The sequence below is a fragment of the Eulemur rufifrons genome, chromosome 2 (genome assembly GCF_041146395.1).
Source record: "Eulemur rufifrons isolate Redbay chromosome 2, OSU_ERuf_1, whole genome shotgun sequence".
In the NCBI taxonomy this organism is placed as follows: Eukaryota; Metazoa; Chordata; class Mammalia; order Primates; family Lemuridae; genus Eulemur; species Eulemur rufifrons.
This window is the reverse complement of record NC_090984.1, coordinates 114,636,003-114,663,618: the sequence shown is the minus strand read 5'-3', so window position 1 is coordinate 114,663,618 and position 27,616 is coordinate 114,636,003. Positions and strand designations below refer to the sequence as shown.

The 27,616-nt window shown below is 52.1% G+C and overlaps 1 protein-coding gene across 1 annotated transcript in view; it reads right to left on the bottom strand.

Moving 5' to 3' along the window:
• Positions 1-5,817: 5,817 nt before the first annotated feature.
• Positions 5,818-27,616, bottom strand: part of DGLUCY (D-glutamate cyclase) — a 37,112-nt gene continuing 15,313 nt past the window's right edge. The window contains 8 exon segments of the mRNA XM_069493059.1: positions 5,818-5,963; positions 12,209-12,345; positions 12,658-12,670; positions 16,425-16,472; positions 16,475-16,569; positions 19,587-19,686; positions 24,680-24,763; positions 24,766-24,873. Of these exon segments, the coding sequence (XP_069349160.1) occupies positions 5,818-5,963; positions 12,209-12,345; positions 12,658-12,670; positions 16,425-16,472; positions 16,475-16,569; positions 19,587-19,686; positions 24,680-24,763; positions 24,766-24,873 (731 nt within the window).

Sequence of the window (27,616 nt, the reverse complement as noted above, 5' to 3'; positions counted from 1 at the left end):
TGGTCACTGTGGTCCCAGGGCTATACTTACTTTGGGCGGGCAGCCCCTGCCCAGATCCTTGTGGAGGGCCTCCAATGACCTGGGGTGGTTCTCTTCCCCTTCCTGGAGAAAGTGACCCAATTTGAAGCAGGCAGAAATGGCCACACAGCCAGAAAGAGCCCACTCGGCCCCAGCCCAGGATCTTACGGGGCCAGTGGCATTGTCTGAACCCTCCATGCCGCCTCATTCCACAGTGTTTCCCTCTGTTTTGACCGTAGACACCGGCCTTTCCACTGGCATGGACTGGGATGAGCTGAGGGCAGTTCCATTTACTGTCAAGAACTGTATTTTTGTATTGTCCTCCTTTTATGTCAAGTCTGTGTGTGCTGACTGTGCCATGGGTTCATGTAGCAAACTTCAGTCTGCAAATAAAGCAAAGTAAACACCGCAGCGCGAGTACTCTGCAGTCTTCCGACACCGGGGGCATCTAGGGGGCCTTTGAAACACCCAAAGGAGCAAGGAAGGTCCAGGGATTGACCTTCTCAGAGAAAACTCGAGCAGAGCCCTTGGGGGATTTGCACTTGATCACTCAACAGTGGCCAAGGAGGACGGAGCCCCCCAGTGAAGGAGGGTCTGCTCTCCCTCCCCTTGAGATTCACGAAGTGTCTGTATGGTGTTGCAGGTCCACTGTGGGACTTCCTTTGGCCACCTCCCTTTTGAGGACAGAGCCCAGTCCTGTGGTTTGGAGACCGTCACTCTGTCCTCGACTACGGGACCCCTGGTACCTGCTGGGTACTTGCTCCCCACAGCAAGGGAGGGCTCAGTCAGACCTTCCCCTCCTAGTTAGACGAGAAGAGTCCCAAAGCAGAAAGGCCTGTTGGATTCTTCTCTTCGGGGCTGGCCTCGGTGGTTGGGTTTTGTTTTGAGAGGCCCACATTTGTTGACCATCCTCTTCAGGCTGCAGCGTCTTCTCCACTGTGGCAGACTCTTGTGTTTATTGCTAAGGATTAACTCATCATATTAAAATGTAAATTTGGTGATGGTCACTTAATCTCTCTAGAGGTCAGGCTCCTGGAGGCCGGAGTGTTCCGGAAGAGTAGATCCTTCTTCCAAACACACTAAGTAAGGACATTATTGGGGATTAAGACTTTTCTCTCCAGAGAGAATGGGTGGAAGAAAAAGTCCATCTGGTCTGGACTGAAGGTGACAGAAGCCATTAAGATTCCTTTCTTCTTCATTAGTCTTGCTTAGTAAGAGGAGGGCTCATCTTCCTGTTTGCACACACTGGTCTGCAGGTTGGACAGATAAGAGTGGGAGAAAATTTCAGCATGAAATATATCCCCATCTGCTCCTTTCCCCTGGCTAGTACAACCGAAAGAGAACCACACTCTGAACTCTGGGCACAATGCTTTTCTGAAAAACCTGCTTCTTGCAGCTGGTGACCCTGCAGCCTCCATTCCTGGAATTCATCTGACAAGACAGGGGTCTTTGATGGTGCTGTGATTTGAATGTCCCCTCCAAAACTCATGTTGAAATGTAACTGCCATTGTAACACTATTGAGAGGTGGGACCTTTAAGAGATGATTAGGTCATGAGGGCTCTGCCTTCATGAATGAATTAATGGCATTATGGAAGAGGGTCCGTCATTGTGAGAGTTCAGCCCCCTTTTTCTCTGTCTTGCCAGCTTGCTTGCCTTTCTGCTTTCTGCCATGGGTGACACTTACCAGATGCTGGTGTCATGCTCTTGGAATTCCCAGTCTCCAGAACTGTGAGCCAAATAAGCTTCTGTTCTTTATAAATTACCCAGTCCATAGAATTCTGTTATAGGAGCAGAACATGGACTAAGACAGATAGCATTCATCCTGGAGTCACAGTGGTGGAAATGACGAAATTGTAATCCCATTTGCTTTAATTCAACAGCTATCAGAAGAACATCCCTAGGTTAGACATTAGATATCAGTGCTGGGGTGTACAAGACAGGTCATACTATCCAGCTCCCTCTCCATGAAGTATCTGCATCCCTCACAAACAATAGTCCATTCTCTCTACAAACACCACCAATGACAGCTAACTCACTACCCACGATAAGTCATTTCAGGGTTGGGCAGAAAATATTAACTCCCAGTGAGCCAGAGTGGAACCACTTTACCCACAGAAGCCACGTGGCCCTTGAGGTACTGGTATTTGAAGATAACTTTCATATCCTACTTCTTAGGCTAGAGTATACAGCAACAACAAATAAACACCCAAATCACAATGCCTTAAAACAATAAAAGTTTACCTCTTGTTCATGCAAAGTCCAATGAGAGGCTGCTTTCTTGAAACTGTTTTCCCAAGCAGTGGCAGTGACTCATGATCCTTCCATCTAGAGGGTCTGTCATCTTGGGGTCTTCCTTTTTCATCCACACAGGGAAGGGAGGCAGCACAAAGAGAATCTCACAGGGATTTTTTTGCCAAGTCTGGAAGTGGTTGATATCCCTGCTACTCATACTCCTTTGGCCAGATCCCAGTCACATGGCCCCAACCTAGCTGCAAGGGAGGCTTGGAAAGGTAGTTTTTCTATGTGTGCAGGAAGAGGAGGCAGAGTTGGTGAGCATCTGGCCAGGCTCTGACAGACAGCTCTTCGAGCCACCTCTACTAACCAGGTTTTAAGCTCTTAGCTTCGTGGTCCTTCATTTGAATAAAACCCACTTCTTCAAACGTGATGCCCAGATCTGAAGTGAGACTAAGTCCGTCTGACCTGTTCCGAAGAGAAAGGGACCATTCTCCTCTCTGCTTCTTTGCTTCTGGCAAGCACATCACATCACATCACTGACGTATATTGAGCTTATGTGAGTTGCTGGTGAGCCTCCATCCCACCTAGAGAGCAGTGGTTTTTGACCTGAGAGTGAGACTTCACTGTGGAGCCAGTGGAAGACACCTGTGGTGGGCAGAGTGCAGTGGGCTGGATGAAGTTGGGGCTAGTGGTCTGCAGGGCCTGTGCAATGAGAGGCAAATAGCGTCCCCAGAGGAATGCCTTTCCCAGCTGGGTGTGGGGCAGCACTTGGCCAGAGGACCTCTGGGGGGCTAAGGAGCCCTGCTCCCCTTAGCTGACTCACTTGCCTTGGAGTCCTGCTTCTTGCAGGGTCTGTGTGGCCTCTGCTGCCTCCGTGTGCCCACGGTCTCCAGCCTGCCCTTGATATCCACAGAGCAGCCCATATTTTACTAACCAGGATCCCCTCCCCACACTGTTCCTGGACACGCCCAGGGGAGCGCCTATACCGCACAGATCCATTCTGCTCAGCACCAGGCCTGTCTCTCACCCTGGCCCACCCCACCATTTCCTGCAGGTCACCTCTTGTCCCCCTGTAACCAGCTTCTCCAGGCTGCACCCATGGCCCCCATGCTGCCCTAGACATGGACACAGACCTTTCCCCAAAGCACAGTCAAGGCTAGGACAAAAGGGCAAAGCTGAGCAAAACTTTACTGAAGGTCTGAGCTGGAGTCGTACTGTGCAATGGACAAGTATCCTGGGAATCACAGCTCCAGGATATCCTTGGGCTGGACCCTGCTGAGGGACCTTCTCCTGACCCTCCCTTGCACCTCGGCCCCTGCTGCAGGGCCACGGGCCTGCCTCTCCCTACAGGGGACCTTTGGATGCTCCACCAAGTCTAGGACCCCTATTCTCAGCCTTCTCCGGGCTCGGCCTGGTTGTAAACCTCCTTCCCAAACAACTTAATCATCTCCCCATAGATTTCTGCCCACGGTGAAGATAACCTATTACACGGTTATGCCTCAGACTTCTCCATGCCGGAGTAGGATCCTGCTGTTACTCTTGCAAAACCAAAGGCCCATTAGTGTCTTCCCCAAAAACATGAGTCAGAAGAATGCCGGCAGCTTCGCCACCGTGAGTTTTTTCTCTCTTCTCAGCATCAAGATCTCAAAAATGCCCGGGTACCCCCATCATCAGAGGCCCCCACTACACGGAACTCTGCAGTCACAAATCAGGGACAAAAACTGTAACTGTAGGAGACCGGGCCAGCGAGGCTCAGAGCTGAGGTGGCTTCCCTGAGCCGTGAGAGGCCACAGACGGAGGATTGTGTTCTCCTGACCTCGGAGCGTCAGCCCCGCCAGCAGCCTGCACAAGCACAGCCCCTGCAGATTGAGCTCGTTTCCACACCACGGGCTCCATTCTTCACAGCTGTCGCCCGCATAGACTCAAACTAGACGCGCTTAAGGAAATGAAGGAAAACAAGCAGGCCCGACCCACACTTGGGGCCCTAGCTGGGGAGACACGCTGTCCCTGCCTGGGTGAGTCAGGCGTCACTCAGCAGTGTGCCAGCACAAGACATTGTACTGGGACAATGGGCAGTGACTCAGTTTCTAATTTTGGGGGCAGTGTGAAGAGGAAGCTTGCGCAGGAGATAAGGGCAGGCTGGCTGGAGTCGCCGAGGAGGGCTCTGTGACCCACCCACAGCGTGGCCGCCTCCTGCGCAGGGGGCCAAGTGTGCAGCCCCAGGGTGCGGGAGCAGGGCGAGGCGGTGGAAGAAGTGTCAGGGGTGAAGGGAGGTGAGGGGCAGCGATGGGGACAAACTTACGGGTTTTCAGGGGATCTTCTGCCTTAGTAAACAAAATGCTGCCTGAAAAAGAAAACATTTCAAAGATATAAATATTTTGGTGGTGGTAGTGAGTAAACCTTCCATGAAGCCCCAGAACTTCATAAATATACATTCCACATTTGTTCATTTTACCATTTCTTAATTACGGTGGTCCCCCTCACCCGCAGGGGATATGTTCCAAGACCCCCAGTGGGTGCCTGAAAACGTGGACAGTATCAAACCTGCTGGCTGTCAGCTGGCACATGTTTCTGTCCGTGTCTTTCCCCCACAAACCGATGCCTTTTCCATCTTTACGAAGCACTTAGCACACACTGTGGCCATAACTCTTGCGGTTTGAGGGCAACAGCAAAACTAGCATGAATTGTTTTCCTTCTTCATGATTTCGCAGAAGATCCGTTCTTACCATAGGTCTTAGCAACCTCGGCGTAGGATTTTTTTCTTTTTCCTTAAATCAGTAACTTTCACCTTTTCACCTGAAGGAAGCGCTTTACGTCTTGTCTTGGGTGCGAGAACTGCCAGCGTCACCGCTCTTGTGCTCTGGGGCCACTGTTAAGTCAAATGAGAGTTAGTTGGACATAAGCACTGGGACACCAGGACCATCGGTCTGACCACTTGGACAGCTACTAAGCGACTCATAGGTGGGGAGCATGGACAGCGTGGGTGCCCTGGACAAAGGGATGATTCACGCCCCAGGCAGGACCAAGCAGGATGGGGTGAGATTTCATCACAATACTCAGAACAGCAGGCAATTTAAAACTCAGGAGTTGTTTATTTCTGTAATTTTCCATTTAAATATTTTGAGACTGCAGTTGACCATGAGTAACTGAAACTGCGGATAAGAGGGGGTGGCTGCTGTAGTCTGGGGGTTCTTCAAGGCCTTGGTAACGCTGACTCCTGTGCTCTGCCTGGCAGTTAACTGCTCACTGGTGTCCCAGGAGTGACTGTTAAGAAGCTCCTCAGAGCAGACCCCGTGCGTGGCCTGAAGCCGCCAGGGTGAAGGAGGATTGAATCAATGCCTCTAGCACCTGAGGAACAGGAGCAAAAAAGCCCCAGAGAAATGTCCTTGGTCCCAGGAAGGGGCCTGCAGTTTCCCAGGCCACTGGGGAGCTCACTGCTCAGCCACGGCCAGTGTTTGCTCCCAAGACTCCTGTGGGAAGAAGCGGGGGGCCCTCAGGGAACTCCTCCCTAGACGCAGGCTTGGCCACTGTGGGGGGACTCTACATGCACGTAACACGGACGGTCACCTGCGCACTGCGGTGACGTCGGCCAGCTTCTGGGTCATCACTCCGAGGGTGCCGTGGAAGGGCAGCCCGTCCACCTCCAGGCCCACGAAGCCCGAGATTCCGCACCGGACTCCGTGCCGCACTAGGATACGCAACATTTTTTCTTCCTGGAAAAAAATAAAAAAAACAGGACAGAAGTAGAAGTAGTGGAGGGGGTAGAACAAGAAAGAAATATATTTGTTTGTAAGTGGAGAAGGAGCGTTTGCTTTGACATGCTCACCTTTTAAAAAATAAAACTTTGGTTAAAAATACCAATACCACTGGAAGACTCACGAGAAACAATGGCTCACTGGCTCAGTGGCTCACCAAACCCACTCCCCAGAAGCAACTACCTGAGCAGTTCGGGCTGTGTCTTCCGGCAGTTACCTTCATGTCACTAAATAATGTGCTTTTATGGAAACCTGCATTTTCTTAACAGACCCCGGAGACGCACTCCTCCCGCACGGGCCCCGTCCAGCCCCGATGGTGCCTGACGGCCCCCTCCCTCCTGAGACCCCACTGTTAGCCTCACCTGGGGCTCGTGCCAAGTCCTGCTGCTGTCACCTCCTGGACACTAGCCAGCGTGGATGCGGGAGTGTCTGGAGGGAGCAGAGCCGGGGGGGACGCAGCCCCATCCTGATGCTGCCGCCCAGGGCCGAGCAGGCACGGCGGTTTGGGTGGGGACCAGGTGGATCTGATGTGAGTCTTTCCTGGCAGGTGCTTTAACTTCTCTGTGCCTCGGTGACCTCATCTGTAAAACAGGGAGGTTAATGATAATAACAACTAAGACTAATGAATGCCTCCTGTAGAGAGTTAAGAGGATTAAATGAGCTAATGCAAGTAATGCACCTAGCATGGTCCTTGGCACACAGCTGCTCAAAGAATGAGGCTGATTTTATTGACAGGGCTGGGTCTCCTGGCCTTTAGCCCAGAGCTTTCTTCCTTCGGTGCACTTGCTGGTTAAAAAAAAACAGGGTTTGATCCCCCTCCTTCCCTCTCCCTCCAAAAGTCAGGTCCCAAAGAGCCACTTGTCTAAGCCTCTAAGGTGTCTGTCCCTGGCATAAGGCAAGTCAAACACACCTTCCCCCTCCTTCTCCTCCTCCTCCATCAACAAAGGAATGTAGAAGAGGAAATCGGGGCAGATAGGAGCGGGACTGTCACCGTCCTATGCAGGCATTTGCTCATTCATTCCACCGTCCATCAGTTTGATCGAGTACCTGCCATGTGCCAGGCCCTGAACCAGGAGTACAGTGTCGAACGTGACATGGTCCCTGCGCCAGGGGCTTCACAGTCTATATGACCGGTCAGGCAGTCACTGTACATGGGGTCACAGCACAGAGCAGGGACTGCCAACCCAGGTTATTGGGATGGCTCAAGGAAGATTTTTCCGGAGGAGGGGTGTTACGGACTGAATGTTTGTGTCCCCTCAAAATTCACATATTAAAGCCCTAACCCTCAACTGATGGCACTTGAAGTTGGGGTCTTTGGGAGGGAATTATGCTGAGATGAGGTCATGAGGGTGAGGCACTCATGATGGGATCAGGAGAGGAAGGGGGACCAGAGCTCTCTCTGCCCTGTGAGGACGTGGCAAGGAGGCGGCCACCCGCAAGCCAGGAGGACAGCCGGCACCTTGATTTGGACCTCCCCCCCTCTACAACTGTGAGAATTAAACTTCTGTTGTTCCAGCTACCCCGTCTACGGTATTTTGTTATAGCAGCCTGGGCCACCGCAAGGGGCAACTAGGTTCCAAGGTGACGAAAGAGCAGGAACGAGCCAAGCGAGGGCCCTTGAGGGGCGTCACTGAAAACCTTTCACAATAATGGGGAAAGTGTTGGCAAATGTCAGCTGGGAACCGTCTCGCCACACCTGCCTGAGAACCTGCATTTCCGTTCTGCCCTGGGGCCAAGGCGGATGTTCTTCCCTGCGGGGAGGTCCAAGAGCTTTTCCACTTCCCACGCTGGCTTTGTCCAACAGCCTCTGCCCGGGGGATACCCACCCGGAATGGCATTTCCCGCCCTTTGTTTGCGCTTTATTCTCCCACTTCTCTTCCCTGTCGGTCATATCCTCTCTTTATGGGGCAATGCTTCTGCCACCATGGGCCACTCCCAGCCCTCACACTGATTTCCCTCACCAGGGAGGGCCTTGGGGTCCTCAGGGAGCACGTGATCAGTCAACAGGTTAGGAGCCCGCTGGCACGCAGCTGCGAAGAGCCACAGGGGCCAACAGTGACTCCCTGTAAATTCCCAGGAATGGTAGAAGAACCACACCATCTGCTAAGAGGCTGGGCGGAGGTGGTGGCAGTGGGGGAGGAGAGCGACGGGGAGCAGCTGGAAGCAGAGTGCCGGGAGGTGGCTGCACCAGTCCGGGCTGAGACAGTGGGGTGGGCGAGGAGCGAAGGCCCAGGAGAGGAAGAGTGGACAGAGCTTGGGACCTCATTTGTGGTGGGTGGGGAAAGAGACCCCGGGATGATTTCTGGCCTTAGCGGCAGAGTTGGGGGCCTTAGTCTCTGGCATAGGCCAGTCAGTGACGGGGCTGCTGCTGCCTGTGGGTCAGGATGGCCCAGTACCAGCACGGCCCCACCTTGGGAGAGGCAGGGGAGGACCGGCGGGCTGGGCCGGGCTGGGCAGGGCAGCAGCTGGGGAGACAGCTCAGTCGGCCTCCCAGGCCACACAAAGGAAAGACAGACCGTCCCATGTGACACCACACGGTGTCTGGAGGCCCCAGCTCTGTCACCCCAAGCTCGCTGGGTAAACTCTGCCTCCGGCCTTCACCCTCCATCTGCCCTGAGCACCTAACTCTCCTTGGCATGGGCCACCTGCTGCTACCACCAAAACCTGCTTCAAGGCCACCCTGACGCTCACCCCTGCCTGACTGAGGAAGAGAAAGGACCTTTTCATGGTAACAAGAATGATGATGACGATGATGATGATGACGGCTAGCATATGTTGAACACTTACTACACGCCAGACTCGCTACGCTTACTACATGCTAAGTGCTTTACACAAAGGGCCTCATTTAATCTGCACAGCAACAGGTAGGTCTATGATCACCTCCACCGAGGAAGCTGAGGTTGGGAGACTCGCTCGAGGCTAAACTGGGTGGGGCTGCGACTTAAACCAGGCAGCCCAGCCCGGCCTGTGCTTTTCCTAACCACCCGCTCCACTCACCCAAGGCAGGCTGGACATTGTTAAAAAGGACTTGGTCACAAGAAAAGAGGAGATAGCCACAAAGCACAGAAGTACAGAGAAGAAAGTGATCCTGGCCCAGACCAGCAAGCAGGCAGAGCCGGCGTGGCTGGCTCCTGTCTGTGCCCTGCGGGGCTGAGGGGAAGACGGCTCCGTGAGTGGGCTCCTCTAGGTCTCGTCCTTGGTGGCCTTCAGTCCCTCCCGGGGCCCCCTCCCCCTGCCCAGAGCTCTGTCACCTGCCACACTGCAGTGCCTTGGCCACCTGTCCAAGCTGAGGAAGACTGGGCTCCCCAGCCCCTGTGCCCCCAGGCCCCCCTGTACCTGACCTTGCACGTGCCACCCTAGCCCCCGTCAGGTGGGCCCTCGGCACCTGATGGAGTCTGGGGAATGCTCTCCAGCCATTGAACTTGCCCTCAGTGAAACCCCAGGGCACTGCCTCTCCCTCACTGTGAGGAGCCCTAAGGGCCAGAGCGAGCAAGGTGGCCCTGGCCAGTGGTGTCCCCCTGCCCTGGGCTCCGAAGCCTGGTCCCCACAGCCTGGTCCCCACTCCTGCCACAACCTCCTGTCCCCGAGCACAGGAGGCCCTCCTTACAAGCAACTCACTGAGCAGAGATGAGGGACATTTCTCTGTCCCACCCAGTCAAGCTTCACCACCAGCTTAGGCCACAGTTCTGCCCAGCATCTCTGGATAACTCAGGGACCCCCACGGAGTGACCCACAGAACTCAAGTGGGACAATTCTAGTTATTTCCCTGCACACTGCATGGCTCCACGTCCCTGCCCCTCTGCTTATGTGGGTCCTGCTGCCTGGAAGGCCCTTCCCAACCTTCCTTACCTGCCTACTACATCCTACTGGCCCTCTAAGACCCAGCTCAGCTCCTCCTCCTCCAGGCAGCCTTCCAGGAGCTCTCTGAGCTCAGTGCTATTCTCTGTGCCCCCACAGCAGCTTGGTGTGCGCACTTTCATCCTGGCTCCTGAAATTACTTGTCATGTGTCATCTCCTCGTCTCCCTGGTGGACCCTGAGTTCCCTACCGTGGGGCCATGTCTGACTCATTGTCTCCCAGAGCAAGTCTGGGCCTGGCCCATGGGGAGGGCTCAGCAAGCATGTGTTGGTACTTTTGCTTTAAAAACATCCCCTTTTATTTTCTTTATAGGGGTTGTGCATTATTAATACATTTATGAAGGACTGGGTTGAAATGTAAAAGGAGAATTTTCCATCTCCGGAGGGTGTGTGTTGGGCTGCGTGAATTTATTTGTCTGGGCTCATTCTTTTGTGTCTGTGTGAATCAGGAATCATGTGTGAGGCAGCCCCTGCATGTTTTTTTCCAGTTCAGATCCAGGAAGTACAAAGAAAGCACCAAAGGCCCTCTGGGCCCCTCTAGGGCTGACCATTTCCCCCAAAAAATGTCACTACCTGCCTAAGCTCCTCCCTCCCCTTGGCACCCTGGCATCACCAGGAAGTGGAAAACTTCCAAGCTATGTTGGGAAAAGCCCAGAGTATGGAGTCAGAGAAACCCAGACTGAGCCCTCAGCTCTGCCTCTCGGGGGTCTCGGGCAAGCCACCGTGCCTCTCCCAGCACCGGCTCCGTCATCTGTAAAATGGGCACAACACCACCAGTCCGGGAGGTGCTGGAGAGAAGCAGAGGCTGGGGCAGGAAGGAGAAATAGGCAGAAGGAGAAAGAGAACAGAAAAGAAAAACAGCAAAGAAGCAGTGCGGGACGCTGGCTGCGCGGCTGGGAGGCTCTGCAGTGTGGCGGGGGGGGGGTGGGGTGGGGGGGACTTGGAGCAACCGCCCGCCCGTCTCAGGCTCTCTCGGTGCTCAGGAACCCCCCCTTGTCCCTGGGTTTCCTTTCCGTGTCCCCACAACCCTAGACACCAACCCTCCAATCCCTGAGCCCTGCTGTCTGCTCACGGGGAAGTCACAGCTGAGCCAGTATTTAGATGTGAAGTCGGAGCTTTGGCTTCATTTTCCCATGGCCCAAATTACCCTGGAAAATTCCCCCAGAAGGTGCGCTGTGTGTCCCCCGAGTCTGGCCCACCAAGTGGGGCAGGTCCCACCCCCTCAGTGAGCACTAGATGAGGAACCAGGCTCGTCTGGAATCAGTGTTGGGGGCAGGGCCTGCTGCATGAGGGCCATGGAAACTGAGGCCCGGGCACTGGGGCTGGCCCATTTGCATACGTGAGTGTGCCTGTTAGACGAGCGTGCGTGGACGCCCTTCCTCTGCACCACCTGGCGACAGTGCGTGCCTAGAACTGTGCACAAGTCTTCCGAGAGCTGCTCTGCACAGTTGTAGGAGCTCAAAGGCCAGCGGTCCGGCCCCCATTCCCTTGCTCAAAGGCCTCGAGTGGCTCCTATCACCTCCCACGTATTTAATAGAATCCTCAGTGAGAAAGGCATGATCTTCCTGGACCCGGCTAACACGATCTGCCTCTTCCCAGGGACTTTTAATGGCCCCAGACTACTTGGAGAATCTGATGAAACCACAGACTCTCGCCCAGAAAAATGCACGAACAGGAACAATTTTGCAAACTGGTTCAGGAGGACTGTGGAGCCCTCCTTGTGGATTCGGGCTCAGCGCCCTCCTCTGCGTTTATCACACTGCTGCTTCCTGCGCTCCACCCGAGAGCGGCCTGCCCCGGACCAGCACTGAGCTTGTCCTCATCTCCTGGACTCTGTTCCCGCCATTCCTCCCGCTGGAATTGCTCTCTTTCTACCCGGTTTATTCCTCCAGCCTCCGACCCACCGGGTCCTCTTCCCACCTTGCCTGGCCCCCGTGGCACCTTCCTGAGGGTGGCTAATTGTCTCACCCCCGAGGTTTCGGTGCCCTCACTGGGCGGTAAACTCCTTGGAGGGGATGATAGGACTCCCACCACTGCCATGGGGTGCCCACCCTGGCTCAGGCATTCGGTTCATCCAACACCAATGCTGACTGCCCCCATTCTACAGGTGCAGAAAACGAGGCTCAGAAAGGTTAAGCAACTTGCCTAAAGTCAACCTAGAAGGAAAATGGTCATTCGTCTCAGGCCCTCCACGTGATTCAGGGTCACTGTAGGTCAAAGGTCACCCACTCCAGTTGGGAGACCTTTGCTTCAGGGCGGGCTCTGCCTCTGGGTTTTGAAGGGCAGCATGGTGCTGGCCTAATGGCTCACAGTTGCTTCCGTGGGAGTGGCCCGCTGGGGCACGTTACCTTAGTGACGATGGGAGCGCCCGAGTCCAGCCCTGATCCCCAGGTGCTCTGGAGGGTCCAGCTGCCTTCCTCAGGTAGCGTCCATGCGCCTCACGGGAATTCAGGACGTAGGGAGCACAGGCCAAGCATGGCCTCCCAGTTAGAGACACCGGACAACACAAAGATTCCGACACAGAACAGGAAAGGTCACGTGTCCATCGGCCTGCCTCTAGGCCGCAGAACGCTCTCCAGGAAGGGTCCCAGACCAGTGGCACCAGTATCACACAGGAGCTCGTTAGAGCCCAGACCTGCTGCATCACAAACTCATCAGGCGAGGACGGAAGGCAGAGGCTGAGTGTTAACAAGCTCGGGGTGCGTCTGCTGCAAGCTGGAGGCTGAGAACCGTTGCTCTAGGCCGTTAGTTATACACGACTGATTACCGCCAGGGAAAGAGGTTCAGGCAACCACCGAGAAACCCCTTCCGGATGCTCCACATTAAGAAAGGCTCCCTCATGGCTGACCTGCCTCCCTCGCTCTGCGTGGAGGCCGGTCTGCGCTGTCTGCCCGGCTGCACTGTGTCACCTTTTCATGTGCTTGAAGGTCGCGCCTAAGTCTGCTTCAGACTTCCCTCCTCTTCTACCAGCCAGGCCCACAGGGCCTCATCCCCGGTTTGGGGACCCTCTCCTTGGCTCTTCCCTGAAACCTGCTTGGGTGCTCCATTCAGCTGAAGAAGAACTGATGGAGGGCTTTCCGGGCTCCGGGTGCCAGAGCATCATAAAGAGAGGTGCTCCCAGCCTGGAGAGAGAGGGACTGCACACACAGCCACCCCAGGGTGGGCAGCCCGTGACTGAGATGTTCGCATAGGACCATGGGAGCACTGAGGAGGAGGCACTATTATTCTCCGTTTGTTTGGTTTTTAGAGCCAGGGTCTCACTCTGTCGCCCAGGCTGGAGTGCAGTGGTGTCATCATAGCTCACTGCAGCCTCCAACTCCTGGGCTCAAGTGATCCTCCCACCTCAGCCTCCTGAGTAGCTGGAACTATAGGCACACGCCACCACACCTGCCTAATTTTTTCTATTTTTAATAGAGACGGGGTCTCACTCTTGCTCAGGCTGGTCTAGAACTCCTGACCTCAAGTGATCCTCCCTCCTCGGCCTCCCGAGTAGCTGGGATTATAGGTGCGCACCACCACGCCTGGCTAACTTTTAAAATTTTTTGTAGAGATGGGGGTCTCACTATGTTTGTCGGGCTGGGAGGGGTCAATATTCTGACTGGTTTAGGAAAGATTCGCAGAAAAGGGGTCATTTAACAGGGGCCTGTAGGCTGGGTAGGATTTTACCAGAGAAGGGGTAGCGGAGTGGGGAAAATTCAGGTAAAAAAAAACCCAAAAAAACCAACCCACAAAGACATGTAGCTTGAAAATACAAAGCACATATTAAAATATGGTGAGTGAAGACCATATGATAATATTAATACCATATTTCATTGATTTTTAAGATATATTTTTGTTACATTTACATCTCTGATATTGAGATATGACTTACAACCAATAGTATCTTATAGTTATAATTGGCTGTGTTTTCCTTATTTAGTGGCATATAAATTAATGGTAATTTTTGTCATCAATGGCATCTTAGATTCGATGGATAGAGTACCACTTTTTATTGCGTATTTACAATGTGTGGCATTATTGTAAATGCCTTACATGGACTAGCTTCTGAAGTCCTTATAACAAGCCTGTGAGGTGTTAAGTATTATTATTATCTCCATTTGAAAACTGGGAGACACAGAGGGGTTAAGTAACTTGCCTAAGGTCACACAGCTAGTAAGGGGTAGACCTGAGATGTCTACCACTAGGCTGCTGCCTCTAGAGCTCGTACTCTTAAAAAAAATTAATGTAGCTTGGTGCAGTGGTACACATCTGTAATCCCAGCTACTTGGGAGGCTGAGGCAGAAGGATCACTTGAGCCCAGGAGTTCAAGACCAGCCTGGGCAACATAGCAAGACCCAAGCTCTCTAAAAAAATTTTTTTAATTGTGGCAAAAAACACAACAGAATTTACCATCTTAACCATTTTCAAGTGTACAGTTCAGTAGTGCTAAGTGTGCTCACATTGTTGTACAGCTCCAGTGCCTACATTCAACCTCCATGCAAATGTGCAAGTGTGGAAAATAAAAACATGTGCTTGGAAGTACTAGTAAGGGACAGGGTGTTAAAATGCATGTTTACTGGGCAGAAATGATATAAAATGGGTATGTATTGAGGATGAAGCTGACATGCAAAACTAAAAACGCTCACTGTGTTCAGGAGAGATGATGGTATTTCTGCCGCTGTCCCCCACCCTTCACTACCTGCCTTTTAATGATGTCTATAGTCTTGCTGCTACATCATCTTTTCAATTAAAAACCAGGCCCTGAGAGATGTCTGCGTGGGCCTTATAGCTTTTGCGTCTGCCTCCATCAAGGCTTGGGCTCTGTGGAGGGTTACTCCGAGGCTGGCACTCATCGTGGGCTGGTGAAGTGGGAAATAGAACTGACCCACCTCAGCATCAGGGACTAGATTTGGCCAAAAGAATCAGACAATTGTGAATGACCAAACACCTTAGATTCACACCTGGTGATTTTTCCAGAACAGTTTTCTAGATCTATTGATAGGCCATTGAATGAAGGAAAATAATGCTACCGCCTAACATTGGTATTTTGTCTATATATATATTTTTTTTTTTTAGCATTTTGTGAATTTCATCTTGTTTGTGCCTCACAGCCTTCCTGCCCATGGTATCGTTGTCCTCATGGCACAGAGCTGGCACGTTTCTGGGGCGGGTAGCACCTGGGAAGTAAGCGGAAGGTGGAGACTTAAACCCCAGTGTCTTGATTCTCAGCCGAGTGCTGTGCCCATGACCTGGCATCCGTATGTGCTGCCTGAGGAACAGGGGTTTCAATGGAGCAGAGGAGGGAAAGGGACATTCGGAGGGTAGCCCCGCTGGGGTGTAGGAGGCCACAGGAGCGGCTTGGGGTCCTGAGGCTGAGAGAAAAGTTCAGGGGTCTACAAAGGGGGCAGCTTGAAGACACCAATGGCCAGCTCTACCTGCCTCCTCTGGGGTCCCAGGGGCGTCACAGCACAGATCAGGGCTCCATTTGGGGTGGGGGATGGGCTTGCTCCAGCAGCGCCTTCGGATCTTGGTTGCCCCTTTAGACACAGAGACGGCTTCCTCCTCCACCCTGGGAATCCCCCCCAGCAGGCCTCTGGTCCCCGCCTGGCCAGCAAGAGTGACAGGAAGCTGGAAGGCACAGTGCGCACCACACCCACAGCCTCTTCTGGGAAAGGCCGGGGCGATTTGCAGAAATTTTCTAAGCAGCCCAGAAGGCTTTCATTGTCTCATCGAAACCTCAAAAGCCAAGAGGACTAATGAGTCTGGGAAACAACTGAAGTGTTTGAATGGAGAGAACAAATAGACCCGGATGCCAGACAAGCCCTGATTACCCCAGTCTGAGACCTGCCCACAGCCGGAGGAAAGTTGGTTCCCCCTGGGGGTTCCACTAAGCCTTTCAGAAATCCATAAAGGTGCAATTCCGTGATAACCGGCTGAGGGGAGTCTGCACTGTCCTCCTAAGGTCACCAGCGTCACTAATAAGCTTGGAGCCCAGAAACCTCCCAGGCCTCGGTGTGTTGGACGGTATACTGCCTTCCCCGCCTCCCGCCCGCAGTTTTAAAGGGGCTTATATAATACAATGAATGTGAAGCCTCTTGGAAGATTATAAAGTTCTGTACAAACACAAATCATCACATTGTTACATTATTAATAATTGAAAGACTACACTAATCATATATTAGATATATTTAAAAATTAACATGCTTCACAAAACGATACACGGTACACATGGTCCATTCCATCCTACATGACCAAAATAACATGTGCGCCTCAATTTTACCATTGATATTATTTTATTATTAGTTTTATTATTAATACTCTAGAGTCAGGGGAATAGAATGTGCTCAATGAAGTGTCATTTCCCTTCCTTGCTCGTGGGAATGCTGGATTTCTAAATGGTGGTGACATTCGTGTCTATACTGACCGTAACAAACACAGATTTTCTTTGGAGTGGAAAACGTCGGTCCCTCCCCATGTCACTCTTTCTGGTCACATGTTCAACCAGTCAATAAAAAGGCACTTTGCGGTGACACGTGCTTGTCGCACGCTCAGTGCTCCGGCGCTCGAGCTCCTTACTTACCCTTTGACGAGATTCCAGGAATCTTCGCAGCAAGAAAAAGATCGTGGACGGGTCCACTAAGTGCTTGATGTTCACCTTCCTGGCGTTGCCGGACCTGCCGCCGGCAGCTGTGCCCGCGCGCTCTATGGCCACCAGGCGGTCGAATCTGCCAGGAAGCAAGCGCGAAGGGTCCTTACGGAGAGGACGTGTTGCGTCATGCCTCCGTGTGTTTGTGCGGAGGTCACGGTCGCTCTTTCTCCCACTCCTTCAGTGCCACACAACTTGCCTGAACAGCTACGCTGTGCCAGCGCCTATCAGATCATTTTAAGAAACAGCAGCGGCATCCTTAGTAATCCCTTTATTAGAGTCAGAGGCTGTGGGCAGGGAGGCTGACGCTCAGGGTGACTGTGGTGGACAGGGACACTGCGGGTGCTCACCCAGATGCCCTTTGTCCAGCGGAGCAGCCAGCTCCTGTGTGTGTCGGCTGCCGTGGGTCCACCACTGCCCTGCCAGGACCTTGTTTGGTTTATAGACACAAAACAAATGGAGAAGGAAAGGAAACAGAAAATGAATAAATCTAACACAAAAATAAACTTCTTAGCTAGAAACGGAGGAGTAAGAGCCACAGTCGGCACGGTGCTCAGAACGTGGGCCACGGAACCTGGCCTCTGGGTTCCGATTCCAGGTCCTCCTGCCCCTGGCCTTGGGCAAGTCGCTCAGCCTTTCTAATCCTCATTTTCTGCAGCTGTAAGGTGACGTAACAGCGGCACCTATCTCGTGCAGTGCTGAAAGGGTTAAATGAGAAACGGCACAAGAGCTGCCTGTCGCAGAGCCCACACCCACTTCGTGCTCAGTGAGTGTTAGTTGTTGTGGCTGCTGTTGCTAGTATTATTAGCAGGAATATTGTTTTGATAATCCAGTTTAAGAACATGAAAATTGTACTTTTTTTTTTTACGTCTCTCTCAATTCCCCTAGGATAGAGTTCTACAAAATCTAAACAAAAATTTGATCCACCAATTTCACTTCTAGGTACATGTGCAAAAGTAGTGGAAGACCCCAGGAGATATTCGTCCACCCACGCTCATAGCAGCATTGTTTGTAATAGCTGAGAGGTGGAAGCAAGCCAGTGCCCAGGGACAGATGAATGGATAAACACAGTGTGGTCCGTACACACAAGGGAGTATTATTCAGCCTTAAAACAGAATGAAATTCTGACACATTTTACAACATGGATGAATCTTGACGACATTACGCTAAGTGAAATAAGGCAGTCACTAAAGTACAAACACTGCATGACTCTACTTCTGTGAGGGTACCTAGAGCAGTCAAACTCACAGAGACAGAAGTAGAATGGTGGTTGCCAGGGGCTGGGCTGAGGAGGAAATGGGGAGTTAATGTATCCTGGGTACAATTTCAGTTTTGCAAGATGAAAAGAGTCCTGGAGATGGACGGTGGTGGCGGTTGTACAACAGTGTGAATGGACTTAATGCCACCGAACTGCGCACTTAATAATGGTTAAGATGGTAAATTTTGTGTTGTGCATATTTTGCCATAATGAAAAAATCTTAACTGTGAGGGCTTCTTCTATAGATGTTTTTAAAAAACAAAATGTACATGCCTGTCCATATCCTGTGGTCACGCTAGAATGTGGTGGCATCACATATGCCTCAAATGGGCAGCCCACGCGTAGGTCTTAGAACGTCCTCCTGGGCTACGTGTCCATCCAGCGCAGGAAAAGGCAGACACTGAGAAGCAGCATTAACAGGAGGAAGGAGCCTTGGCACCGAATTTCCTCTAAACCTACACCAGCAGCGATGAAAAGGCAGTTAGAGCCAGAGCTACGGTCAAGATCAAGGTCAAGATCCCCCTCTGTTCCGGAGGGAGAGCACTACTTCTGGACCTCCCCCCAGGAGGATGCCATTGCATACACTGTGGAGGCCTACTGAATGTTGAGTCCAGAAGGCTCCACGTAGCTACGGTGGGAGAGAATCAGCCCTGGGAAGCCTGCTCCCTGGGAGGAGGTAACTCACCTGCTCCAAGGTGAACAGAATCCTCTCCCCAAAGTGAGCAGACCCGGCTCACTTTGCTCCACTCAGCAAACAGAGCAACACCTACATTACCTGGCATTGGGGCTCCCACCCAGGAGAATTTCCCAGTTCCTCCCTCAGGAGCCAGAGCTGCTAATGGTTGTATGCCAACCGCTGGAGGAATAGAAACATTCTAATATGCACCACATGTGTTCTTGCAGCTTTAAATAGTATATCGGATCCACAATCGAACTTTTCCTTGGGGAGAGTAAAGAGCCTCATTATGAATAGCAGATTCTGCTGGGAGCTGTCATACAGCTATGCCCTCAAGGCCTATTAAAGCAGTATTTTAAAATTCTAAGTGGACACTCGTTAGTGGGTTATGAAATGTATTGGGACAGATCAGCATTTTTTGAAAAGCAGAATAGAATAGAGTAGACTAGAATGAAACAGACTAGAATAGAAAATATCAGAGTACACTGCACTGAGTCAGTATTGTTGTTTTGAAACTTCTATTTCAGTTGTGGGTGTGTGCTGGCGTGCAGTACAAAATGTGTCACTATGGGTTATTGTCAAAAAGGTTTGCAAAACACTGTACTACAAGTTATAAGATCTGAAACACATCTCTATGTACAATAAAGAAGTAGTTTTTAAAATGTTGAACCATATACACAGTAAGAAACACACATACACACACACACCCGCGCGCGCGCGGTTTCCTAAGAGGTACTTGCCGTTACTACACAAGACAGACAATGACAGTGTATTTCTATTTCATTTTCCAGTGGTGCTGGTTACCCCCAACCGGAATGATTTCACTCCTCTCCAGGGGGTCATGACCCACAGTTTGAGACACTGCTAGCCTCTTTAAATTTTAAAAATAATTCTCTCTCTTCCCTCTGTCGGAAAGATATGCCATCTCTCCCTGCCGGCCAGGGACCGGCTGCTTCCACAGATGCTCTGTGAGTTCCCCTGTGTACCTTGAGAGCCCCCAGCCCAGCCTCACGGGTTGGTCTGGTCGGTCAGGCCCCTGCCTTCCTTGGTTCTTGGCTCCGATCTCTCTGAGGCTGGGCTGTGCACCAGCTCAGTTGGTAGAGTTAAGCGTCCATGCACTTTCCCACCACCACCCACTTACACTGGGACGGGACATACATACCTGGGTGACGCGGGGTTCCCGCCTTTGCAAAGAAATGCCTGGGCAGCTTCCACTGACCCACCTTGGTAAGTTAGTATTGGGACCTCTGCCTTCAGAACACCTTGGAAATAAAGACAAAGAGTGGACACATCAGCCCTGGTGTTGCATTTTGGGAATTTGTGTCAGCTTTTCCAAAGGTCCTTTGGAGACTATCGCTGCTGTTGTTGAATGAGGTTCATCTGCAGAACACTTTGTTAGCCAAGCCATGGCCCTGACACAGAGGATACTTACGTTTCCTTTTGGTCCTGAGCAAACGCAGGGTTGGCAGGGATCGGGGGCGGGACCGGGCTAGCGAACATGCTGCGTGTAAGGTGCCCATAACACACGGTGCAGCAGCCTGTTCTGGCCCACGGCCACCATAGCGCTGGGTACACATTTACGTGCCCTTGAGCCAGGAGGCCAGCCCTCTGCTAAGCAGCTGACCCGCGCACTCTGATTTAATCTTCACAACACTTCCGTGGGATAAAAACCATTATTATCCACATTTTACAGAGGGGAGAAACTGAGGCTCAGAGAGACCAAACAATTTGGGCAAGGCCACCTGTGTGTCAGCCCCATTCCCCACCTCCCTGCACACCTTCAGGGAAGTTCAAGAACAGCCAAGGGAAATTCCCAGAGTCTGGGCCTTGGGTTGGCTACCTGTATCGCAGTGATTTTAAAAATAAGTTTGACTCTTAAAAATGGCACCTTTCCTAATTATAAAAATAATACACATTGTTATAGAATATGTGGGAAATACACAAAAATCCCAAAATAAGCTAAAATGAACTTGGTTTTCATTACCCAATCTACCCCACAGGTTAGGGTAGAATTCCAGGGTGTTCACTGGCCCAGGGCAAAGTCTTCTCCATGCAGACAGCTCAGGGCAGGTGGGTGATCTTGGGCCCGTCACTTACGGTCCTGCAGGAGCTCCCAGACAGCTCTGTGGCCCAGGAGTATGCCAAGCAGTGGCCTTGGGGGCGCTTCAGCCACCCCCACAATCTGCATCGCCAGCCCCTCGCTTCCCTCACATACGGGTAAGCACAGCCATGGCGTCCACGTTAAACCACGTGCCTGCCTGTAAATGCAGCTGCCAGACAGCTGCTCCCCCACCTCAGCTTCTCCACCATGTTGCTGCCCCTGAGTCCCTCCGGAGCTGTCACTGCCCCCCAGTGGGCGGATGGGGCACGCTGAGGTGAGGAACAAGACTCACTGTCAGGGATCCTAAAGGGCCCTCACCGGCTCCCTCCCGTCTCTCCCCAGCCCCACCCCACGTCTAAGGGGGAAAGGCCAGGAGATGGTAACCGGTCCATCAAGGGATGCTCACCAAGCACATCCTCCATGTAAAGCCACAAGCTAGGGAATTGGGGTGAGGGGACAGTCATGACAAGGGGAGGGACCCAGCCCCTCTCTGTGCTGCACAGAGCAGCCAGGTGACCCAGAAACGGGGGCTCAACTTAGAGCCAAACAAGCCTAGGTGGGAACGTCATGCCACTTCCCAGCTATGAGACCTTGGGCAAGCTGCGTAAACCCTGCGGGCTTCAGTTCCCCTCTGCAAAATGGGCGTTAGCGATGCCAACCTCCCAGGATTGCCACGAGGGCACAACGACGTGACGCATGCCAGGTCCCCGGCTGGGCGCCCGCACAGAAGAGCTGCTAAGTGGAGGCTGTCTCTTTCTCACTGCCTCCAAATTGGATCGAGGAACTAGGATACTAGCAAGAAGGGCGCCAGGGAGTCCAACAGGCCCGGGAACATAACATATCCCAAAGCGGGAGGCAGACATGAGAAAGGACACACAAGAACCTCGGAAAAGGAGGATCAGGGCAAGATGACAGTCTCGTTTCTGAGCTACAGAGAAAGATCTTTGGTTGGTTTATGCTCAAGACAGGGAAGAAATGGCTCTGTCTTTTCTCCTTTAAAACATTTCCTAGGCTTCTGCTATAAAAAAAAAAGACTGAAATAATTTTCACTAAAAGGCCAAATCTCTTTACATCCTTTGTCCAAATGTTATGAAAGGTCTGCAAAATCCAAGACAGCAAATCCCAGGCTCGGAGCCCGTGTGGGCGAGCCCCAGTTCCGAGTGGAGGCCGGTGGGGCCTCCGAGCCCAGCTGGCAGGCGAGCAGAGAGGGCAAAGCTACTCTTGGGAAGCGGGCGGCTAAAAGCATCCACCAAAGATGGATGGAAATGAGATTTTGGCCGGGGAGCAGGGTGGACAGTTGGCTGTTCCTTCCTCCTTGGCGCCTTTCTCTGCGCCATGACAACTCGGTCCCTGGCTTTTCCTCTCGCCACTGCTCCCTCTCATCTCCCTTGCTGGCTGCACCCCTTCTCCTGGTCCTCTTATCGTGGGAAGTCCCAGGACGCAATCCTAGGTCCTTTGCTGTCACCACTTGTTCCCGTGGTGATCTCAGCCCGCATCCTGGCTCCATCAATATGCCAACAGCCCTCCCATCCGTCTTCCTGGCCAGACTGCCCTCCTGCACTCGCTCCATGTAACTAACAGTCCGCGTGACTTCTCCACCCGTGTGTCTACAGACATCGCACACTTAGCAGGCTCAAACCTGCACGGGGTGTGTGTTGTGTGTGTGTGTGTGTGTGTGTGTGTGTGGCAAAATACACATTACATAACATTTATCATTTTAGCCATTTTTAAGTATGCAGAGTTCAGTGGCACTAAGCACATTGTCGTGCAAACATCACCACCATCCATCTGCAGAACTTTTTCATCTTCCCAAACGGAACCTCTGTACCCATAAAACAACAACCCCCCAGTGTCCCCTCCCCCCTCCTCTGGCAACCACTGTCCTACTTTATGTTCCTACGGATTTGACTACTGTGGGGACCTCAGAGAAGTGGACTCATGCAATACGACTGGCTTAGTTCACTTTAGCATAATGTCCCCAAGGTTCATCCATGTTGTAGCACGTGTCAGAATTTCCTGACGGATAATATTCCCTTGCATGTATACACTACATTTGATTTATCCACTCATCTATCGAGGGGCACTTGGCTTGCTCCTACCTCTTGGCACTTTCGAATAACGCTGCTGTGAGCATGGGTGGACAAGTATCTCTTGAGGACCCGCTTTCACTTTTAGGGGTGTGCATCCAGAAGTGGAATTGCTGGATCATATGGTGGTTTCTCTTCTTGATTTCTAGAGCAGCTGCCATGCTGTTTTACACGGCATCTGCTCCATTGTACAACCCCACCAACGGTGCACGAGCCTCAAACTTGGACTCTTGATTCACCCTCAAACCTGCCCGCCCCAGGGCCCCATCTCAGTTCACAGCAACTTGTCCTTCCTGTTTCCCGGGCCAGAAGCCTTAGAGCAAGTCCTGATCCCTCTCTCCTACCCACGCCCAGTGCATCTGGAAACCCTGCCGGCTCTGCCTACAGAATACCCGCAGCATCCGGCGCCCTCCCACCACCTCCACTTGTACCTGTGCCGTTCATCTGTTTGGGTTCCCCAAAACCACAGCCTGAGACTTGGGCGCAGGTGGTTTCCTGGGAGACGGCGCCAGGAAGCAGGAGGAGGGAACAGGGACAGTGAGGCTGGAGGGAGGGCCAGACAAGAGGAGGGAATGTGCATTTTCAGGGCCACTGCTCTAGGCAGTGGGGTCTCAGTTCCACGGGGACCTGTGTGTCTTGCAGCCCCTGTCCCCCAGGGGTTGAGGTGCCTGAAGCCATTTGCCCCACGGGGTGGAATGGATTCGCACAGCTTTGAGGAGGCCCCGCAGGGCCCTGGCCTGTGGTGGGGCCCATTCAGGTCGGGTCGGAGTGACTCAGAACTTCCTCTCCAGCTGCGGCTGACATCAGACGGGGGCTGAAGGGATGTGCCACGTGGCACCACCCACGGCAAGTCCTCTCACCTCCCACCTGCAATAACCTGACCAGTCTCCTGCTTCCACCCCGTCTCTATAGCAACCCAGTGACCTTGGCCGTTGCCACAGCCCACAGCCTAGGACGCTCTTCCCTTGGCCAGCCCGGGCCTCACTCCCTCATCAACTTGAAGTCTGGGCTCAAATGTCACCTTCTCCAAGAGGTCTCCCCTGCCCACCCTGTTTAAAATGGCGGCCCCTCCCCCACCCCATCTCCAATCCCCTGAGCCTGGTCCATCTCTCCCCATAGCAGCATCTCCTTCTAACACCCTGTGCACTTGTTTCTCGTGTTGTTTATTGTCTGCCGCACTCCACTAGAAGACATGCTCAGTGAGGGCAGGCTTGTCGTAAGGACAGATTTCAAGAGCCCAAAATAGTGCCTGGCACATAGTAGATGCTCAATACAAGTCTGTGTCTGGTACATACAGGAATGCACCAGATACAGACTTTTTGAAGCTTCCCACATAATGGGAGCTTTAGGGTATGCCTTCCTGGGGTTAAAGCCCTTTTTAAATGCTAAAAGGAAAACAGTTCTTCTCTGAAGAATGCATCTGAGGGACACAGAGAGATGGGAGGTGGGAAGCAGGTGAGATTCACCAGGCTTCCAGCTTATGCCTGAGTAACACCTTCTGCAGGAGAGAGGCCAGGGGAGGAGCAGTTGTTCACACTGAGCCCAAGGCCGATCTCATCACACTGACAGTGTATCACAGCCTCGTGTTTTTAATACCCACAGCCCTAGTGCCCACCTGGGTGCTCCAGGTACATCCCTTCCCATGTGGACCAGGTGGAACACGGCTGTCTGAGCATTCAACCACTCTATACTCCACCTCCCCTCCCCGGCTCTGGTGGTGCAGGGCTGCCCTGGGTTGCTAAGAGAACTCGGCAGGTCGCTCCCCACCTCCTCATCGCACAGCAAGGGCAGTAGGTGCATTGGAAAGATCGTGTGCTTTGGAGCCTGTTCACCATTCCCACCTGGGTGAGTAACCTGGGCCCCTTGGAACCTCAGTCTCTTCATCTATAAAACAGGGATAAATGGTTCACAACAAAGAGTTGTTCTGAGCTCAAAGGATGACGCTTTGCGCCGAGCACATAGCCCTGTGCTGGGTGCCCGGCAGAAGTACTGCAAACGTTGATCCCTCCAGCCTCTGTCCACAAAGGCCTGTTTGGGGAAATGGACCAAGCCTATCTCACTGCCCACCTTGCTCACCAGCATCTTCAACAAGCTTTTGGTGCAAGTTCAAGGCCCTCTGGTCAACTATCATGGAGACCTCCTTCTCCAGGCCTGCAGGAAGGCGGCCAGCCCGATGGCTCCTGGTGGGCCGTCCGTCTCTTCCGGAGGCTCGTGATTGAGATGGGTGGGGAACCCGGTGGCGATGAGCGCTGAGCAGTTGCCTGAAATTACAAAAATCAAATCAAACCAAATCAAATCAGATCAAATCATAAAATAAAGCAATTGTGGGTAATTTTGTTTAAGTAGAAACTTATACTAAGAGTAATTTAGGGTTTTAGTTGGTTGGTTTTCTTTCTTTTCTTTTCTTTTTTAGAAACAGGTTCTTACTCTGTCACCTAGGCCTAGAGTGCCGTGGCACCATCATAGCTCACTGCAGCCTTCAACCCCTGGCCTCAAGCGATCCTCCCACCTTGGCCTCCCAAAGTGCTGGGATTACAGGTGTGAGCCACCACACCCGGCCTGCTCTCTTCTTTTACGAAGTCAATTTGAAGAGTGTGGCAGAGACTGTGAATGGTTCACCACCAGAATGTACCAGAATGACTTCTCTCCCCGCCACAGTTAAGGGCAGCTGGGTAGGTGGCCGACCAGCCTCCCCTCAGTTAGGTGTGCCCACAAGACAAGGTTCTCTCTACTGGAATGTGACAAAAGTGATTCGTGCCACCTCTGGGCCTGGCCACGCACCTCCCACACGCACCTCCAAGTTCCTTCCTTTCTCCTGGCAGCTGGAATGTTGGCAGCCAGAGCCCCCTGGGAGTCACGTGATGTGATGGCAGAGCTGCTGGGTCCCCGCGTGACTGGGCAGAGCAGACCCACCTTCCTGTGGACCCAGAACACTCACCCTAGGAGACCCACCTGGACTGCTATGTGACAGGCATAAACTTCTATGGTATTTGAGCAAAGCATCTTGTGGCTTCGTTACAGCAGCTTAGCAAACCCTAACTAATACAGGGAGTATAGACAGAGGAAGGGACATGGGACCATCTTAGTTGGGGATTCCCTAAAAAAGACCCTAAGACAAGGACTTGGGCATAAACATTTCAGTGGGAGGTGATCCCAGGAAATGTAAGTCAGAAGAGGAAAAAAGGGAATAATTCCACAAAAGGACTGTGAGTGAGCAGATTACCTCCAAAGGCGATGGGGCTCAATCCTGCTTGACACAGATGCTCGGAGGAGCCATGGGGTACACACAGCACAGGGACATTCGGCATTTATCCGCTGGCTCCCATCCCCTCTTGCGGGGAGGGGGCTCTGGAGGTGCAGAGAACATCCTCAGCTGCAGAAGCAGAGAGACCTGGGGTCATGTTGGGAGTTGCCCACTGCAGCTGCCCGTGAACCAGGCAGGCCCAGGGGACACGAGCACAGCAGCCGCCTGCACCGGTGGCTGCCATGCGGGCAGCTGCTCTCGGAATGCACCATCATGCCCTTGTCCAAACTCAGGTCATCTCAGAGCAAAACAATGCCACGTGAAGGCAGAGTCGTGACTCAGAACTTCTGCCCAAGCTGTGGGTAAAATCAGCAGTGGCCAGAGGGACATGAGAGGACACTGGCTTGCCGTTGAGGTGCCTGGAGAATATGAAGGACACAGGGTTTGGATTCCTGTTATGGAAACTTACATTCCAGCCCAGGTGCTGGCACATCGTAGCTGTGTGACTTTGGCCTTGTCCCTCGACCTCTCTGAGCCTCAGTTTTCCTACGCGGAGAATGGAGGGTGGTCCAGGTGCAGGAGGACCACGGGGACATAGCCTCTCACATCTCTCACCTCCTGCTGGTGGAAGTGGGAACTACAAGAGTTCTGTCTGGAGGGTGATTTGTATCTTAGATTCGTACATTCCACTGAAGCCAAAAATTCACTTCTAGTATCTAGTATTCCTAATAAAGTAATTATGGGTATGTACACAAATGTAGTCAGGATGTTCACTGCAGCATTGTTTATGGTGTCAAATAATAGGGTATTAATAAAACAGTGGGACATTAGCAAAGTGGAATTTTAGGCAAACATGAAAAAGGATGTTGTAGAAGACTACTTAATGACAAGGAAAGATGTTCGCAATAAAAAAGTGAGAAAAGCAAGTCCTAAAACGGTCTCCCAGCATGAGTCCAGTGCGCATCTGCATGCACAGGCTCACGACTGAAGAAAAAGACTTCAAGGTCAAACACCAAATTGTTAATATCAGTTCACTGTAATGGGATACTGGTAATTTTTATTGCCTCTTTACTTTTATAAATGTTCTGATGCTTCTACAATGAGCATGAAGTACTGTCAATTAAAGGGGCGAAGAATAACAACATTTTTAAAGAAAAAAATTGGGATGTAACATATTTCATGGGGCGAAGTGAGCACCAAAGGAGAGAAGGGAAGAGAGAATTTGGCCAACTGAAAAGCGGTATATAAATTTATGATGATTTTATTATCAGGACAGAAACCATTACTATAAATCCTATCAAATGCAAGCCAACACCCTCTCAACAATGACTGATGGCTCTATTATTTGCCCAGTGAGTAATGTTTAGTACACTGTCATTAATCTCGTATCTGCTTATTTAACACAATGGGGATCGAAAGTATCTGTTGTTCATGAGGATTAAAGATGGTTTTTAACAGTGATATCGGCGCATCTGACGGTCATCAATCTGCCTCCCCGAGAGCCGCATCCTTCAAGCCTCAACTCACAGTCTGCACCAGCGCTGCCGGGTGGCGCTAGGGGTGGCCTTGCAGGCCCTTCATTCAGCACTAGCCGCACCCCGTCTGCGGTAAATTTACTTCCCAATTGCTGTTTTTCATCTAAGCTAATGGAAGAGTTAATAATTCATTTTCCCTCATGACCCTGCGCTAAGTGGGAGAGCCACAGCCCGGGGAAGAATGTCGGCGAAGGAGAAGGTATTGCAGAAATTTTGAAAACTGTC